This window comes from Canis lupus, chromosome 3 (genome assembly GCF_048164855.1).
Source record: "Canis lupus baileyi chromosome 3, mCanLup2.hap1, whole genome shotgun sequence".
Lineage (NCBI taxonomy): Eukaryota > Metazoa > Chordata > Mammalia > Carnivora > Canidae > Canis > Canis lupus.
Window position 1 is genome coordinate 48921825 of NC_132840.1, and position 16423 is coordinate 48938247.

A 16423-nucleotide genomic window follows, 5' to 3' on the forward strand; every position below is an offset into this window, starting at 1 on the left:
TCTCATGCACACCCCAAGTTTGAGAGCCACTGCTCCAGCCATAACACATTTCTACCTTTGAAGATGGGATTAGATTACATGTAATGATTTTAGAGCTTTAGATTCTACTCCCTGCCCCCATCTTTGTGGAATCGAGAGGAATTTCTTAGTTACATTAATCTGTAAGCCATTTAAACTTTTTGCTTCTGTACGCTTCCATGTGCAGGTGCTCAGCAGCTTAAATATCAGTGAAAGCATTATTGTAAATACCTATTACACATATCAATGTAGCACCTGAAGTGCATACCTGCCTAGTGATCCTCTCTGTAACAAACCAAAGATCTCAAGCGGTGCCGAAACTGCATTCAGGGACCAGGAAACAAAGCCCAGAGTGCAGCCATGAATAGAGATAGAACAAGAATTATTAAGACTAGTGGCTTCCCATAGCTGATGCTACAGCCAAAAAAGAGTGACAGAGGAAGAGATCTGCTTCAGAGGACAGGAAGGACCAGTTTTTCTTCTTGTATGCTGCCTCCTGGGGGAGCTTTCCCAGCAATAAATCTTTCTCAGATGGGATGCCTTGTGGAAAGTGCTCCCCTGTAAAAGCCTTGCTGCCACCCAAATTCCCCACACTGTGTGGGAAGGAGATAGCCTGCTGCTGGCCTGTACCACATCTGAAGTGTCCTCTTCAGGGCAGGATCGGATCTATTTATAACACAGAGTGGGACCACCAAGGGGTAAGTCTCCCACTGATTGCTTACTCCTGTCCTTTCTGAACTCCGCCTGTCATCTCACCAAGATCGGAGCTCTTTTTTTTTTTTTTTTTTTTTTTTTTTAAGATTTTACTTGTTTATTTGAGAGAGAGAGCGAGAGAGTGAGCACACAAACTGGGTGAGGGGCAGAGAGAAGCAGACCACTCACAGTGCAGGGAGCCCAATGTGGGGTTCCATTTGGGGACATGGGATCTTGACCTGAGTTGAAGGCAGATGCTTAACTGACTTAGCCACCCAGGGGCCCCAAGGACAGAGCTCTGAATGAATGGGTGGCAAATTCTACGCCAGGGTGCCACACCCGGGGGGCTGAGCCTGAAGGTGGGTGGAGGCTGTGATGGGATCGAAGGAGGCAGTTTCAGTTAGGGGAGGGTAGGGGGGTTGAAAGGGTGGGAAGAGGGCAGCCCCGGTGGTGCAGCGGTTTGGTGCCACCTGCAGCCTGGGGTGTGATCCTGGAGACCTGGGATCGAGTCCCACATCGGGCTCCCTGCATGGAGCCTGCTTCTCCCTCTCCCTCTGCCTCTCTCTGTGTGTCTATGAATAAATAAATAAAATCTTAAAAAAAAAAAAAAAAGAAAGGGTGGGAAGAGCCTTCTGCTGTGGAATTTGATTATTCTACACTTTGCATCAGACTTACTGATTTTAGTACTGTCCAAAAATCAGACAGAGGACAGCAGAACCCACTGCAAATGCTAGAAATTTCCATTAACTGCAACAATTTCCCTTTTTCATTCGAGGTGTTGTCCAGGGAATTTTCAAAATCTAAAATCAGAATGGATTTTCTTTGAGGACCCAGGAAGGCATCTGGGCATGCTTCCAGGCAGAGCAAATAATAATTTTTTTTTCTATTGAGAAAAAGTTGCTGACATCATGAACTATCGCCATTTAACACTAAATACATATTTCACTGGTGACCTGACAGATAATTTGAGAGGCTGGAGAAATTGGGTGCAGGGACCCTTGTTATTCTGAGACAGAAAGTAGAGAAACAGTGATGGAGTCCCCATAGGAAGAGGAATCAAGTGACTTCTTCCACAACCCAAGTGGCATGTTTAGTCCTGTTGTTAAACTAGGGGTCTGTGCTACTGGTCAGAAAATACGATTCTGCTTACTTCTAGTAACTGGAAGTGCATGCAAATCATCCTTTCAATATTAGCTATTTGTTTTTTATTTTTTATTATTTTTAAAAAATTTTTTTAAATTTTTATTTATTTATGATAGTCACAGAGAGACAGAGAGAGAGAGAGGCAGAGACATAGGCAGAGGGAGAAGCAGGCTCCATGCACTGGGAGCCCGATGTGGGATTCGATTCCGGGTCTCCGGGATCGCGCCCTGGGCCAAAGGCAGGCGCCAAACCTCTGCGCCACCCAGGGATCCCCAGCTATTTGTTTTTTAAATGAACAAATTGTTTAAAAACATTGATCAGAATTTCTGGACTAATAGTAAGACTTTTGCCACCCTCCCTCTTTTAGAAAGTAGGCTATGGAGAATTACTGTTTCATGAGTAGAGTCTCACTTCAGGATGATGGACGTGGATGGTGATGATGGCTGCACAACAGTTTGAACGTATTTAATGCCATCGAACTGTACACTTCCAATGGCAAATTTTATGTTATATTTTACCACAATAAAAATTTTTCTAAAAGAACAGTGGAGAGAAAAGGAACAAAGTAGACTAGCATTTGCACGGGTGGAACCAGGGCCTCGCCCAAACTATAACCCGCCCCTCATTTTCCTTTTTTTTTTTTTTTTTTTTGTGGAAGCCAAACACACTTATAACAAAGTATGTTATTAATCTTGGTCTTAGCTATACAGCTTATTGAATTTTTACATATGTTTGTATAACCACCACCAAGTCAAGGTATAGAACATTCTGGGGGCACCTGGATAGCTCATTCAGTTGAGCGGCTGACTCTTGTTTTCAGCTCAGGTCAGGATCTCAGATCTGGTCAAGATCTCAGGATCTTGTTCCACGCCCTCAGAGACTTCTTTCCCAGTTAGTAACTCCCCCAGAAGTAACCACTATTTTAACTTCTGTCACCATTATTTGGTTTTACCAATTCTTAACTTCGTATAAATGAAGTCAGGAAGTATATACTCTTTTGTGTCTGGTTTCTTTCACGTAACATGTGTGTGGGATCCATGCATTTATTAGTGTAGCAGTAATTCTTTTTTTTTTCTACTGTGTACTTACCGTTGTATACTTGCCCCTTCATGGGATGCCTGGGGGGCTCAATGGTTGAGTGTCTGCCTTTGGCTCAGGGTGTGATCCCAGAGTCCTGGGATTGAGTCCCGCATTAGGCTCCCTGTGGGGATCCTGCTTCTCCCTCTGCCTATGTCTCTGCCTCTCTGTGTGTCTCTCATGAATAAATAAAATCTTTTTAAAAAAATAATTTGCCCCTTCTGTTGACAACCATTTGGATGGTTCTACTTTTGGGCTACTGTAAATAAAGCCACTGTGAATGTTCCTTTGATGAACCTATGTACTCATTTGGATATAGACTTAGGAGTGGGATGACTGAATCATAAAGCAAATATTCTGCTTTAGTAGATCCTGCCAGTTTTAAAAAGCGGCTTACCAGTCCACACTCTCCCACCAGCAGAGCATGAGAGTTCTAGTTGCTTCAGAACCTCACCAACACTTGGTTTGCTTGTTTTTTTTTTTTTTCTCTTTCAAGCCATTTTGCAGTGTGTGTAGTAATACCCTGAAATCTAAACAATGCAAAAGTGGAAATGTTTGTGTGTGTGCACGCACAAATATTTAAACACCTAACCTTCAGTAAATGATCCCAAGGCCAGTGGAGCAGGAGGGAGTAGAGCCGTTGGGGTCCCAGCCAGTGTGTGTGTGGGGGTGGGGGTGGGGCTGCTTGCTCCACATCTCCATTGACTTGAGGGCTTTTTCATACTACTTTTTCCAGATGTCATGTAGATTGGGGATGGCTCCGGGCATCTGCCTGGCTCCGGCCTTCTAATTCTATTCCTCTTCAGAGATATTCTTTCAAGAAGACTTAGAATGGTGGAGAAAATTTATTTGCGGTGTTTCTCATTAACCCTGAATGTAATTTACCTGGGCCGACCTGTGAGCTCCTTTAGGGGCTCCTCCCCCTTAGACTTCAGTTCCTCTTAATAAATGTTTTATGCTGGTTCCATGACAGGGAAGAAAGCAGAAAAGGAGCAGAAAGGTTCTGCTTTCTGTCTTCCGTTAGCAGTGCTCTTCTGGCCTCCAGAAAGTTCCTCTCTTCCCTTTGAACATGTTGTCTGTGTGAGGTCATAGGCAGAGTGCCTGGTGTGGAGCAGGTGGTGAAGATTCGGATCGTTTCTATCTCATCCTTCTACTTCCTCTATATATATGTGCATGTATATATACATATTTGTACGTATATACACATACATACATCTCTGTGACTGAGATATGTATTTTTAAGCTATTTTTTGTTGTCCTTGAATTTTTCGTGCATTACCCTATCTTGCCTTTTATGTGCCTCAGTTCTTTCTTCATCGGCTCCCATCTTTCAAACAAACAAACAAACAGAAAAACAGTTTTAAAAACAACAACAACAACACATTATTTGAAGTGTGACATGATGGGTAATAGACATCCATAATCTTATAATATATTTTGCAACGGTAATGGAAGATCATACTCTGACCTGTAAATGATAAGCACAGGTTTACGTAGCTTTGCATTTTTCCACTGCACACGATCGTGCTCCTCAGGGTGCCTTTAGTGCATCTTAACCACCGGGCAGGTGGTACCGCTCAGGGCTTTCTTGGTGTATAGCATGCCTTACTGACAGTGTATGCTTTCATCCTCCCTCTGTCTCTTAGCTCAAGAGGGCCAGTAGCGAGGACATGCTCAACAAACCAGGAAGTACCGCCACTTCGGGGGTAGTTCGACTGAAAAAGACTTCCACAGCTGGAGCCATCTCCGAGCTTGCTGAGAACCGCCTGAGGAGCAACCCAGGTAGGAAGGAGGTCAGAGGGCCCCAGGCAGGAGGGACTCACGAAAGAGGGACCCAGGCAGGGAGGACCCAGGAACAAGGGATCCAGGCAGGGGGGACTAAGGCAAGGGGGACCCAGGCGAGAGGGACCCAGGCAGGGGGGACCCAGGAGGGGGGACCCAGGAACACGGGATCCAGGCAGGGGGGACTCAGGCAGGACGGACCCAGGAACGAGGAACTCAGGAAAGAGGGACCCAGGCAGGAGGGACCCAAAAAGGGGGGATTCAGGAAGGAAGGACCTAAGCAGACCATTCATCTTGGCGTTATGAAAAACTCTCAATGACTCCTACATCCCTCCCCTCATCAGATTGTGTGTTATTGGCTCTCATTCCGGGCCAGGATGGGGTTTAGGCAACAATGTCCCTGCCCATAGGGAGTTTACATCTAGTGAGGAGCCGGAGGAGAGACAAAAGGTAATGAGAGTACTGAGGCTCCCTCTGTCCATCCAGGTGTCCATCTGTCACCATATGTGTGAAATCCTTTGGCGGTCCTGGCAAGGTGGTGTACATTCTGGGGTTGTGTTGGTGTGGGGTACATTAGAGGAGTGAATGATCCCATAGGTCTTTCGCAGATGTGGGTGTGCAACATCCTTCCTGGATCCTCTGGGACGGGGAAGACCCTCTGAGTGACTTAGGTGGCAGTGGCCTCTGGAACCCACAAACTTCCTCAGTTTTGCTGGTTTTCTGAGAATCAGAAAAAGGTTTTTTAATCATCATATTTGAGTTCAGAGCCTGGGAAGCATAAAACATCAGGAATGTATTTAATTTTCTTTAGGTAGACGTACATAAGAGAGCTAAGATTTCCATGGTCCAACTGTTTTAATGCAGATATCTGTGTATTGATAAACTAAGACAGGAAAATAGCTGAAGTATGTCATTATTAATTTGTAATGGATGTCGAACTGTGGTATTCTTATGATTTCTGCATTCTGCACAAACACCACAATCCAGATTAGCTTTTAAAGGTATATTTTAATTTATTCAATTTTCAAACAGTTGAATCTACAAAGAATATATGTGACTTTTTTTTTTTTTGGATGTAAGGGCCTCATATTTCTTTTTTTTCTTTAAAGATTTTATTTATTTATTCATAAGAGACAGAGAGAGAGAGAGAGAGAGAGAGGCAGAGACACAGGCAGAGGGAGAAGCAGGCTTCATGCAGGGAGCCCGATGTGGGACTCGATCCCTGGTCTCCAGGATCACGCCCTGGACCAAAGGCAGGCACTAAACCGCTGCGCCACCCGGGCTGCCCAGGGCCTCATATTTCTATACAATGGTTATACTATTTTAAAGACTGGTTTCATACTAAATACAGACTTTTGGTTTTAAAAATACAACAAATGAAAGTAGAACTTTTTTTTATCATGCCAACCTAAACATTAATTCCAAAAGTTAACAGCACCGCTAAAAAAAAAAAAAAAAAAAAGACAGAATCATCTCACTCTCAAATATTGATGTAAAAATGTGGAATTGAAATACAAGCAAATAGAATTCAACAAAAAATTAAAAGAGTAAGAGTGTAGATAGCAACCGAGTGGACTTATGCTTTCCAAGAATGTGTTAGTATTTGGAAATTTAGGAATATAATCTGTTTCACAACATTAATAGACCAGAGGAGAACCATTGGTCATCTCAATAGAGATGGAAGACACGCTTGGCAAAATTAGCACTTCCTGATTTAAAAACAAACTTTGGATATACTATAAATGTAGAGATACTTCTCTAGTGGGATACAATATATGTATCTCAAGCCAAAGCCAGGGCTGTTCTCAAGGGTGAAATCTTGGAAGTATGCCACTAAAGTCAAGAATGATTCAAGATTGCCCATCATTACCACTGTCATCTAAATTTTTCTGCAAGCATTAGCCAAAGCAGTGAGACAGGAGAGCTCTAGCTACAGAAATATTGGAAATGAAGAAACAAAATGATTTTCTGCAGAGGATAACATTGTATGCTTAGAAAAATGCTTAAAATTTCCTGAAAATTGTGGCATTAGAAAGAACTTAGAATGTCCTGCAGATCTGTTAGATACAACAGGATTTAAGTGTGTGGTTGGTTATAGAATATCAAATATAAATAGCTTTCTTATCAGTAACTGGTTAGAAGAGATAAATAATACAAGAAATGATCCCATTTATAAAGGAATGTAAAAGGTAAAATACCAAGGAATAAAGTTAATATTACAAAAACCTGTATTTTTTTTTAAATCTTAAAACTCTCTTGAAGGACACTGAAGAAGATGTAAATAAGTAGAAGGACATCCATCGTTCTTGAGTAGGAAGATCAAATATAATAATAATATATAAGTATAATTATATATAAATATATTAATATAATAAGAAGTATATCTTAAATATAGTAACATTGTCTAAATTATTCTATGACTTTATCTTCATCTCAGTTAAGATATCAGTGGGAATTGATTTGGAGTGCAAACCCTAGTAAAGTGATATTGGATTTATCAAAAACAGTGGTTCTCAACTGGGGGCCTTTTTGCCTTCCACCCTAATCCAAAGAACAACTGGCATTGTCTAGGGACATTTTTGTCATAATAAGGGGGGTGCTACTGACATCTAGTGGGTAGAGGTCAGGGATGCTGCTGAACATCCTACAACACATAGGACAGCCCCCCCACAATAAAGAATTGTCCAGCCCAAAGTCTTAATAATGCCTCTGTTGATAAGCTCTGATCTCAAAGACTAAATATTCTAGAATAACCAGAATATTTCTAAAACACAGTAATCAAGGGGCTAAGTTTAAGCATCTTGGAACTGGAGAATAGGTATGCAATTGAGCAGAACAAGGGAGAAAATCCAGATTACACCGAGGGTAATATGATAGTATAGGATAAAAGTAGCATTTTTTTTATCAAGATAGATAATTCATTGGAAAATGATGACTGATTGGGTCTTCAGGAAAAAAATAAAGCTAAATCTTTATCTCATTCCTCTCATCAAAATAAATTTCAAGATTTCAGTATTATGAAGTGAAACCCTGAATGTGGAAAGAGAAAGCCTCAGAGTCAATTTGTAGTCTTGGTCTTGGAAGGGCCTTTCTAAGTAGAAACAAACACAGAAGCCATATAAGAAAAGATGAAAATTGGGCAGCCCTGGTGGCTCAGTGGTTTAGTGCCGACTTCAGCCCAGGGCCTGATCCTGGAGACCTGGGATCGAGTCCCATGTCGGACTCCCTCATGGAGCCTGCTTTTCCCTCTGCCTATGTCTCTGCCTCTCTCTCTCTCTCTCTCTCTCTGTCTCTCATGAATAAATAAAATCTTTAAAAAAAAAGATGAAAATTCATTTTGAATATAAAAAACTGCTTTGTAAAAACAGGGAAGTTATTTGCAATACATGTAACAAAAGGCTTATTTACAAAGAGTTTATATCAATCAACAAGAAAAAGAAAAAAAGAATAGAAAAAGGGCAGTTCACATTAAACCATAAAGACAGGTACTAGGAAAGATGCTAAGTCTCACATAGAAGTGAAGAGATGTAAATCAAAACAAGAATTAATATACTATTTCCTCTCATAGATGAACAAACTAAAACAGTTGATTATTTCTGGTGTTCTTAAGGGCGTAGGGAACTGGCGCTCCACGTATAGTTGTTGTACAAGGACAGTTTGATAATATCTGTCTAGATTTGAAATGCATATAATCTTTAACCAAGGATTTCTGCTCCTTAGCATTTAATATTACTGATTTACTTGAAAGAGGATGATGATCTATGTGGACAGTTGTAACATTATTTTAACAGTAAAATACTGGCAACACCTGAGTGTGTATCAGTACACAGTTGGTGGCATAATTGTACCCATAGAGAAAGATCAAAGTATATTAATAAGTGGGGAAAATAACATGGTGCTTATGATCTCGCTTGCTGTGATTTTTAAAAATATACAGTAATTTAGTATTTGAAATCATAACTTTTTTTCTGGAGGGATTAAAAATGATTATCTTTGAGGAGTTACCAGAATTGGAAGTTGTGAGGGAAAGAGCCTTCATTTCTATATTGTTTGAAATTTTTTTATTTTTTAAATTTTATTAAGATTTTATTTATTTATTTGAGAGAGAGAACAGGAGTGGAGGGGAGGGGCAGATGGAGAGGGAGAAGCAGACTCCCCGCTGAGCAGGGAGTGGGGCTCAATCCCAGAATCCTGAGATCATGACCTGATCCAAAGTCAGACACTTAACTGAGCCGCCCAGATGCCCCCTGTTTGAAATTTTTTAAACATATAGATACACATGTGTGCTTTAAAAATTAAAAACAGAATAATATACAGGTTATAATCTAAACTTTTTTCTTTTGCCTTGACCAATCTTCCCCATCTACTTGCCTTTTGTAGTGTTTATTAACCATTTTTGTTAATGAACTGTTTGGTTGTTTGATCACAGCATGTTCTTCCTATGTTCAAAATTCCAGAGAAAGACTTGGGTTTAATACTGGCTCCTAAGGTGGGTTCACTCCCACCTCCCCCCTCCAGGGCATTCAGGTGCTTATTTATCAAATTAAGGAAATCCCTACCCTGCTATGTGGAGATGTCCTCAAGACAGTACTCTCTAAACTATAATGGGCTACTGGAATGCAAGATACAATTATTATTCCTATCATTCCCATTCGAATTCAGTTTGCCACATACTTTGTTACAATGAAATTACATCCTTTAGATTAATAGAGTTGAATCTGAAAATTACATTTTGTCTCTGGAAATCTATTTTTAAATGTAGCCAGTCCTCCACAGTGTTTTAATCAGCTTTGGGACAGCTGGCGCTTTTGTGCATTTGTCATGTATCCCCAAACTGCCTCACTCTTGGTGAATCCAGACCCACGCATCATGAGCCAGCTGTTGGGCTGCATGGTGGGTGATGCTGCCCATCAGCCAGTGCCTCTGGGCTGGAGGTGTCCCACCTCTGCAGATGTCCAGGAGTGTCAGGTAATCATTTGAACACTGCATCACATTTTGTCTTTTTTTTTTTTTCCACACATGTGAAACCAGGAAAGGAAAGTACTGGTACAAGTAATAAGTGCAGGTTTTTAAATCTCCATACCATGAAGACAAAGATGTGAATAATTGTGTTAGAAATGGCATCTCCATTGGATGCTGGATTTACCAGACTTACATCAGTTCTCTATATGTTAAAAGATATAGTTGATTTCTTCTTTAAGGAAAGATATAATTATAAATCATATGTAGACTCTTAAGGGACAGAATTATTTCTATGGCCCTCAAGTCTTAGATTTCGAAATTTTGGCTTTGGGACAGGTTTTCTATAATGTATGGTATGTATTATCTGTGTTTTCTTTCAACTGTACCAATCTTAAAAAGGATCTTGTCATGAAATTATAATATAGGGATGCCTAGGTGGCTCAGTGGTTGAGCATCTGCCTTTGGCTCAGGTCGTGATCCCGGGGTCCTGGGACTGAGTCGTGCATCAGGCCCCTGTGAGGAGCCTGCTTCTCCCTCTGCCTATGTCTCTGCCTCTCTCTCTATGTCTCTCATGAATAAATAAATAAAAATCTTTTTAAAAAATAAATTATAATATAGTGTTATGTTTTAAATTCTTTGGTTAGGAGTGCCTGGGTGACTCAGTCATTTAAGCATCTGCCTTTGGCTCAAGTCATGATCCCAGGGTCCTGGGATCAAGCCCCACATCCCTGCTCAGCGAGAAGTCTGCTTCTCCCTTTCCCTCTGTGTCTCCACCACCCTCCTCCCCCTTGTGTACACGGGTGCGCATTCCCTTCTCTCTGTCTCAAGTAAATAAGTAAAATCTTGGGAGAAAAAAAGTGACAATGTGGTCCTTTATCCAAGTCAGGAAATTTGGCTTCAGAAAGGCCAGACGAGGGGATCCCTGGGTGGCTCAGCGGTTTAGCCCCTGCCTTTGGCCCTGGGGCGTGATCTTGGAGTCCCAGAATCGAGTCCTGCATTGGTCTCCCTGCGAGGAGCCTGCTTCTCCCTCTGCCTGTGTCTCTGCCTCTCTCTCTCTCTGTGTCTCTCATGAATAAATAAATTTTTTAAAATCTTAAAAAAAAAAAAAAAAGAAAGGCCAAACGAGTTTGGCTTTGTAACTAGCATGCCCACCCAGCGCTTCCACACTCAATATGTGCTCCTACTGATCCTCAAGATCAGTGTTATTTAACCTGTCTGCATTACAGCCCGGACGTGTCCTTCTTCCTTTCCTCCCATTGTGCATATCTCATCTCACCTTTAGGAGTTGATTTAGAGAACCGAGTGGTCCCTTGCGGGTAGGCAGTTGGCCTCCCTCCTTTTTTTATTTTTATTTTTTTATTTTTATTTTTTTTTAAATTTTTATTTATTTATGATAGTCACAGAGAGAGAGAGAGGCAGAGACACAGGCAGAGGGAGAAGCAGGCTCCATGCACCGGGAGCCTGACGTGGGATTCGATCCCGGGTCTCCAGGATCGCGCCCTGGGCCAAAGGCAGGCGCCAAACCGCTGCGCCACCCAGGGATCCCTCCCTCCTTTTTTTAAATTATTTTTTTATTTTTTTATTTTTTTTGGAGTTCAATTTGCCAACATATAGCATAACACCCAGTGCTCATCCCACCAAGTGCCCTCCTCAGTGCCCATCACCCAGTCGCCCCAACCCCCCGCCCACCTCCCTTTCCATTACCACTTGTTCGTTTCCCAGAGTTAGGTGTCTCTCATGTTTTGTCACCCTCTCTGATATTTTCACTAATATTCCTCAGCCATTAGAAACGACAAATACCCACCATTTGCTTCGATGTGGATGAAACTGGAGGGTATTATGCTGAGTGAAGTAAGTCAATTGGAGAAGGACAAACATTACATGGCCTCACTCCTTACCACATCCAGTGCTCACCTCAGGGTCCCAGGGAATGTTGGGAGAGCGCCCACAAAGCTACCGAGGAATCCAGCCACTAGATGGCAGCCTTATCAAAACTCTGCCGCTAGGAGCCCGCATTCTGCCCAAAGGTGTAACTACCAGACGTGAGAAGCAATCCTCCTTTTAATCATTTGTTAAATTCAACAAATATTTTTGAGTGCCTACTATGTGCCCAGCACTGTTCTAGGAAAAAGGAATCGTCAGTGAGCAGGACAGAGATGCCTGTGTTCACAGAACCACATAGACCTGCTTGGAAGAGGTGATGAAGTCAGCGGGGTAAAAAGGGGTGACCCGAGGAGGACAGCAGCGGGAAGACCAGGACAGAAAGGCCAAGGAACAGAAGAGTGACATGATCTGACTTCATTCTGAAGGGAGTCCTTGGCTGCTTGCTGAGCAAGGATGAATGAAGTGGGAGCCCAGGCTGGGAAGGAGGTGGCCTGGGCTGGGTGGTAGCTGTGGAGCTGGGAGCAGGTGTCAGGCTCTGGGTGTATTTTGAAGGTGGAGTCAACAGCCCTCAACTCTTCTGATGGGTTATTTTTAATTGTGGTAAACACACATGACATAAAAATGATCATTTTAAACTTTTTTTTTTAAGAGAGAGAGAGAGAGATCACAAGAATGGGGAGAGGGAGAGGGAGAGGCAGAGAGAGTCTTAAGCGGGCACCACTTTCAGCCCATAGCCCAACACAGGACTCGATCTCACAACCCTGAGATCATGACCTGAGCTGAAATCAAGAGTTGGACACTTGAAGGACTGAACCACCTAGGCGCCCCTCATCTTAAGCATTTCTTTCTAAGTGCACAGCTCAGTGGGGCATCAAACACATTCACACTGTTGCATGGCCATCTCTACCATCCACCCATAGAGCACTTCTTTTTTGCACAGCTGAAACTCTACCCCGTTCAACACTAACCCTTGCTCCTTCCTCCCCTAGCCCCTGGCAACCACCATTCTACTTTCAGCCTCGATGAATTTGCCTGTCCTGGGAACTTCACATATGTGGAATCAGGCAGTCTTTAGTGTCTGACTTCTTTCACTCAGCATAACCTCCTCAAGGTCCTTCCATGTTGGATACCATTAATATTATTAATGCTGGATACTATTACGTTGTATGCATGTACCACACTTTGTTTATCCATTCATCCATCAATGGATATCTGTGTCATTTTCACCTCTTGGATGCTGTGAATAATGTTACTACAACCATTGGTATGTAAATAGCTGTCTGAGTCCCTGCTCCTGATCCTTTGGGTTTTATAGCTCAGAGTGGGATTGCTGATTCTCCCAGTAGGTTTGAGGTAGACGTAGGGTCAGATTTCTGCTCACAATGTCTGTGGGGCAAGTGAGCTGAGATCTGACAGGTACACGTGTCCCTTCTGGACACAGCGCTTGTCCAGGAGGAGGTACCCATGGATGAACATGATAAAAACTGGCCCTACTTACAAAAGTGTTCATTTAGACGGTTCTAAACATAGCACGTGTGGGAATTAAAAGAATGCATTATTTTAAATTGGTATCAGTGTTTTCTCAGAGTTAAGTAAATGGAATATTCAGTGCCAGTTGCACCTTGGCCAAACTCTGTGATAATGCTCACGGAATCTCAGACATCCCAGAGGACGAAGCAGCCGTGATTCCAGCGTCAAAGCAGGCTCGCTTCCAGAAAGGCGTTCGTGTCCTCAGTTACATGCATCAGACCCAGAGTAGCTTAGGCTCCACGATCTAAGATGCTTGTCCTCTTTGACATGGGAAGGCACTAATTCCTCTAACACAGAAGGTGGATGTTCTTATTGCCATGTTACATACGAAGGAACAGGCTCAAGTGGGTCTGGCAGTGTTCCTAAAATCACACCCAGTCTGAATTCTTCCCTCTGCCATAATCTTTGCCAGGGTTGGGGAACCTGTTTTCTTCCCCCATCATCTTCGTCTATTAATGGAATTACCATCCATAGCTCACATTCTTGCACGCTGTGTGCTCACCACTGTTCTAAGGACTTGATAAGTATTATCTCCTTAAGTCTCCACAATAACCCTAGGACACAGGATCATCACTCTCCTTGCCATTTTCTAGATCAGGGAAATTAAGCAGACTATGCAAGGTCAAGCTTAGTACATATTGAGACTGGAACTTGCCAATGAGAAAACAGCCCGAGAAACTATGGTATGGGTTGGCTTGCTGGCATGAGAGTGGAGGTAGAAGGATGATGGAGGTCTCGGGAATAAGAGGCCAGAGAGTGGGTAGGTTAGGCCCGCATACAGGGAGATTGCTTCATGAGCCGGGATGTGAGGGTCTTGAGAAATTGGGGTGAAGGGTGGTCAGTGGATGACTACGAAGGGAAGAGGATGTTGGGTTCCACAGCATGGACTTCAGAGATGGATGGGGGCCTTTGGCAGGATGGAGGAGAGACAGTTGGAAAGTGACAGTTTGGGGTGGGGAGGACACCCACACCAGCTCCTGGCCCGTAGGATCTGGAAATGTGAGAAAAGAACAGACCAGCTGGAAAAGGAAGCTGGGGGCATCATTCAGCCTCAGAAGTGATAGGACATTCAGAAATGAGGCTCAGAATTAGGGGTGCGCCGATTTCCACCGGGAGTTCTCAGGGGTCCTGCGGTTGTTGAGGGCGGAGGAGGGGGCACCGCGTCTGTTTGGGGATGACAGCCTGCACAATCACAGAATGCCAGGAATGAGGTTTTGCGTTTTGTTTTGGTTTGTTGTTTTTTTTTTTTCCGTAATACTATATGGATCATTGATGAGTATGTTTTGTGGTTAAAAAAATTAATACTGTAGATTCAGAATTTTCATTTTTCTTCTATCTTTTTCTACATTTAAGTTCACTTTTTTCTTCTGGTAAGAACACTTAACATGACCCCTACCACCTTAACAAATCCGGTATTGTTAGCTATGGGCACCATTTTGTATGGCAGATCTCTGGACCTGGGGTTTTTTTGTTTGTTTGTTTGTTTGTTTTAAGATTTTATTTATTTATTCATGAGAGACACACAGAGAGGCAGAGACATGGGCAGAGGGAGAACCAGGCCCCCTATGGGGAGCCCGATGCAGAACTTGATCCCAGGACCCCGGGATCACTCCCTGAGCCAAAGGCAGAAGCTCAATCCCTGAGCCACCCAGTCTCCCCTGGAGCTGTTGTATCTTGCATGATTGAAACCCCACCCACTAAACAGCAACTCTCATTTCCCCTTCTTCCCAGCCCCCAGCAGCCACTGTTCTACTCTGCCTCCATGCAGGGAAGAGTCTGGCTCCTTTCGAAAACTCATGTAAAGAGAATCATACAGTATTTGTCCTTCTGTGACCAGCTCATTTCACTTAGCATGTCTTCATGGTTCATCTAAAACTACCTTCCTTTTAAAGGCTGAATAATATTCTCTTGTGTGTAAGTACCACATTCTCTTTATCCCTTCATCATCGAGGGACCAGGAATGAATTTTAACTTCCAGCAGTGCCTGGAGTAACCCTGGTGTGAGGAGGCTTTGAACTTGGTACTAATGTCAATAAAGCCCTGGATTCTTTGCCTGATGGTACCTACAGTGGTTCCCTGCATGTCCCAGGAGTGTGTGGTCAGTCAGGGCTTTGGAGTTGGGCCAAGGGTTTCCTTCTTCCCTAGCACCGAAATAAAAGGTGGAGAGCTGGTTTGGGCTTGTTGGTGCCCCTGGGTTCTTTTTTGGAGCTTGTGGTTCACAGAGGTGGGAGCTTTCCCTGAATTTCCCCCCAAAATATTGACATTTTTATAATCTTTCTATTCAGAAATGTGGGTGTCTCTCCATTTCTCCGAGATTTCCTTTTTGTCTTTCAATAAAGCTTGGTTTTCTTTTTCTCCCCCTCCACTTCCTCCTCTCATTGTTGAATTTATGTCTAAGTTTTATACTTTTAATACTATGTGCATGGGACTCCTTAGTCATTTTGTTAAGTAAGCTCTAGGCCCAACATGGGACTTGAACCCACCACCCCAAGATCAAGAGTCACATGCTCTAACTGACTGAGCCAGCCAGGTGCCCCTCCTTAGTCATTTTATTAATATGGAATGCTTCATAAATTTGTGTGTCACCTTCCATACTAACTTCTCTGTCATTCTAATTTTAGAATGTGCTGTGCTGACGTAAGCACTCATGGTACTTTTTTTTAAAAGATTTATTTATTAGAGAGAAAGAATGTGCATGGGAGGGAGAGGAGAGGCAGAGGGAGAGGGAGAGAGAGAATCCTCAAGCAGACTCCCCACTGAGCATGAAGCCTGATGTGGGGCTCAATCCCAGACCCTGAGATCATGACCTGAGCTGAAATCAAGAGTCAGATGCTTAACTGACTGAGCCACTCAGGCGCCCCTCGTTGTATTTTTTTAAGTAGAAATTTCCTAGTATTTAATTTGTAACTCCCTCCCTCCCTCACTGGTACTAGTGGTTTCCTTTTATGAATGGTTTCCCATTGATTCTCATGAGTTAGAATACTAAGTGGACGATTATATCAGCTGCAGATATCAATGCTTTTTGTCTCCTCCATTCCAGTAATTGTACCTTTTGTTGTCATTGTTGTTAAGTTTTTCATTTTAATCCCAGTGTAGTTAACATAAGGTGTTATATTAGTTTCACGGGCACAATATAGTAATTCAGCAATTCTGTACATTACCCAGCGCTTATCATGATAAGTGTATTCTTAACCCCCATCACCTATGTCGCCTATCCTCCTGACTCACCTCCTCTCTGGTGACCACCGGTGGTTTGTTCTCTAGAATTAAGAGTTTGTTTCTTGGTTTGCTTCTCTCTCTCTCTCTCTCTCTCTTTCTCTCCTCCCTTTGTTTA

At 42.8% G+C, this 16423-nt stretch overlaps 1 protein-coding gene and 1 long non-coding RNA gene across 7 annotated transcripts in view; one reads left to right on the plus strand and one right to left on the minus strand.

Moving 5' to 3' along the window:
* Nucleotides 1-16423, plus strand: part of SPECC1 (sperm antigen with calponin homology and coiled-coil domains 1) — a 280020-nt gene that overhangs the window by 84036 nt on the left and 179561 nt on the right. For all 6 annotated transcript variants that reach the window (XM_072820972.1, XM_072820971.1, XM_072820970.1 and 3 more), the window contains one exon: nt 4578-4713. In XM_072820972.1, coding sequence (XP_072677073.1) covers nt 4578-4713 — 136 coding nt within the window. The remainder of the gene's footprint in view (nt 1-4577; nt 4714-16423) is intronic.
* LOC140630548 (uncharacterized) overlaps nt 1-16423 on the minus strand; it is a 56994-nt gene that overhangs the window by 16673 nt on the left and 23898 nt on the right. The window lies entirely within an intron of this gene.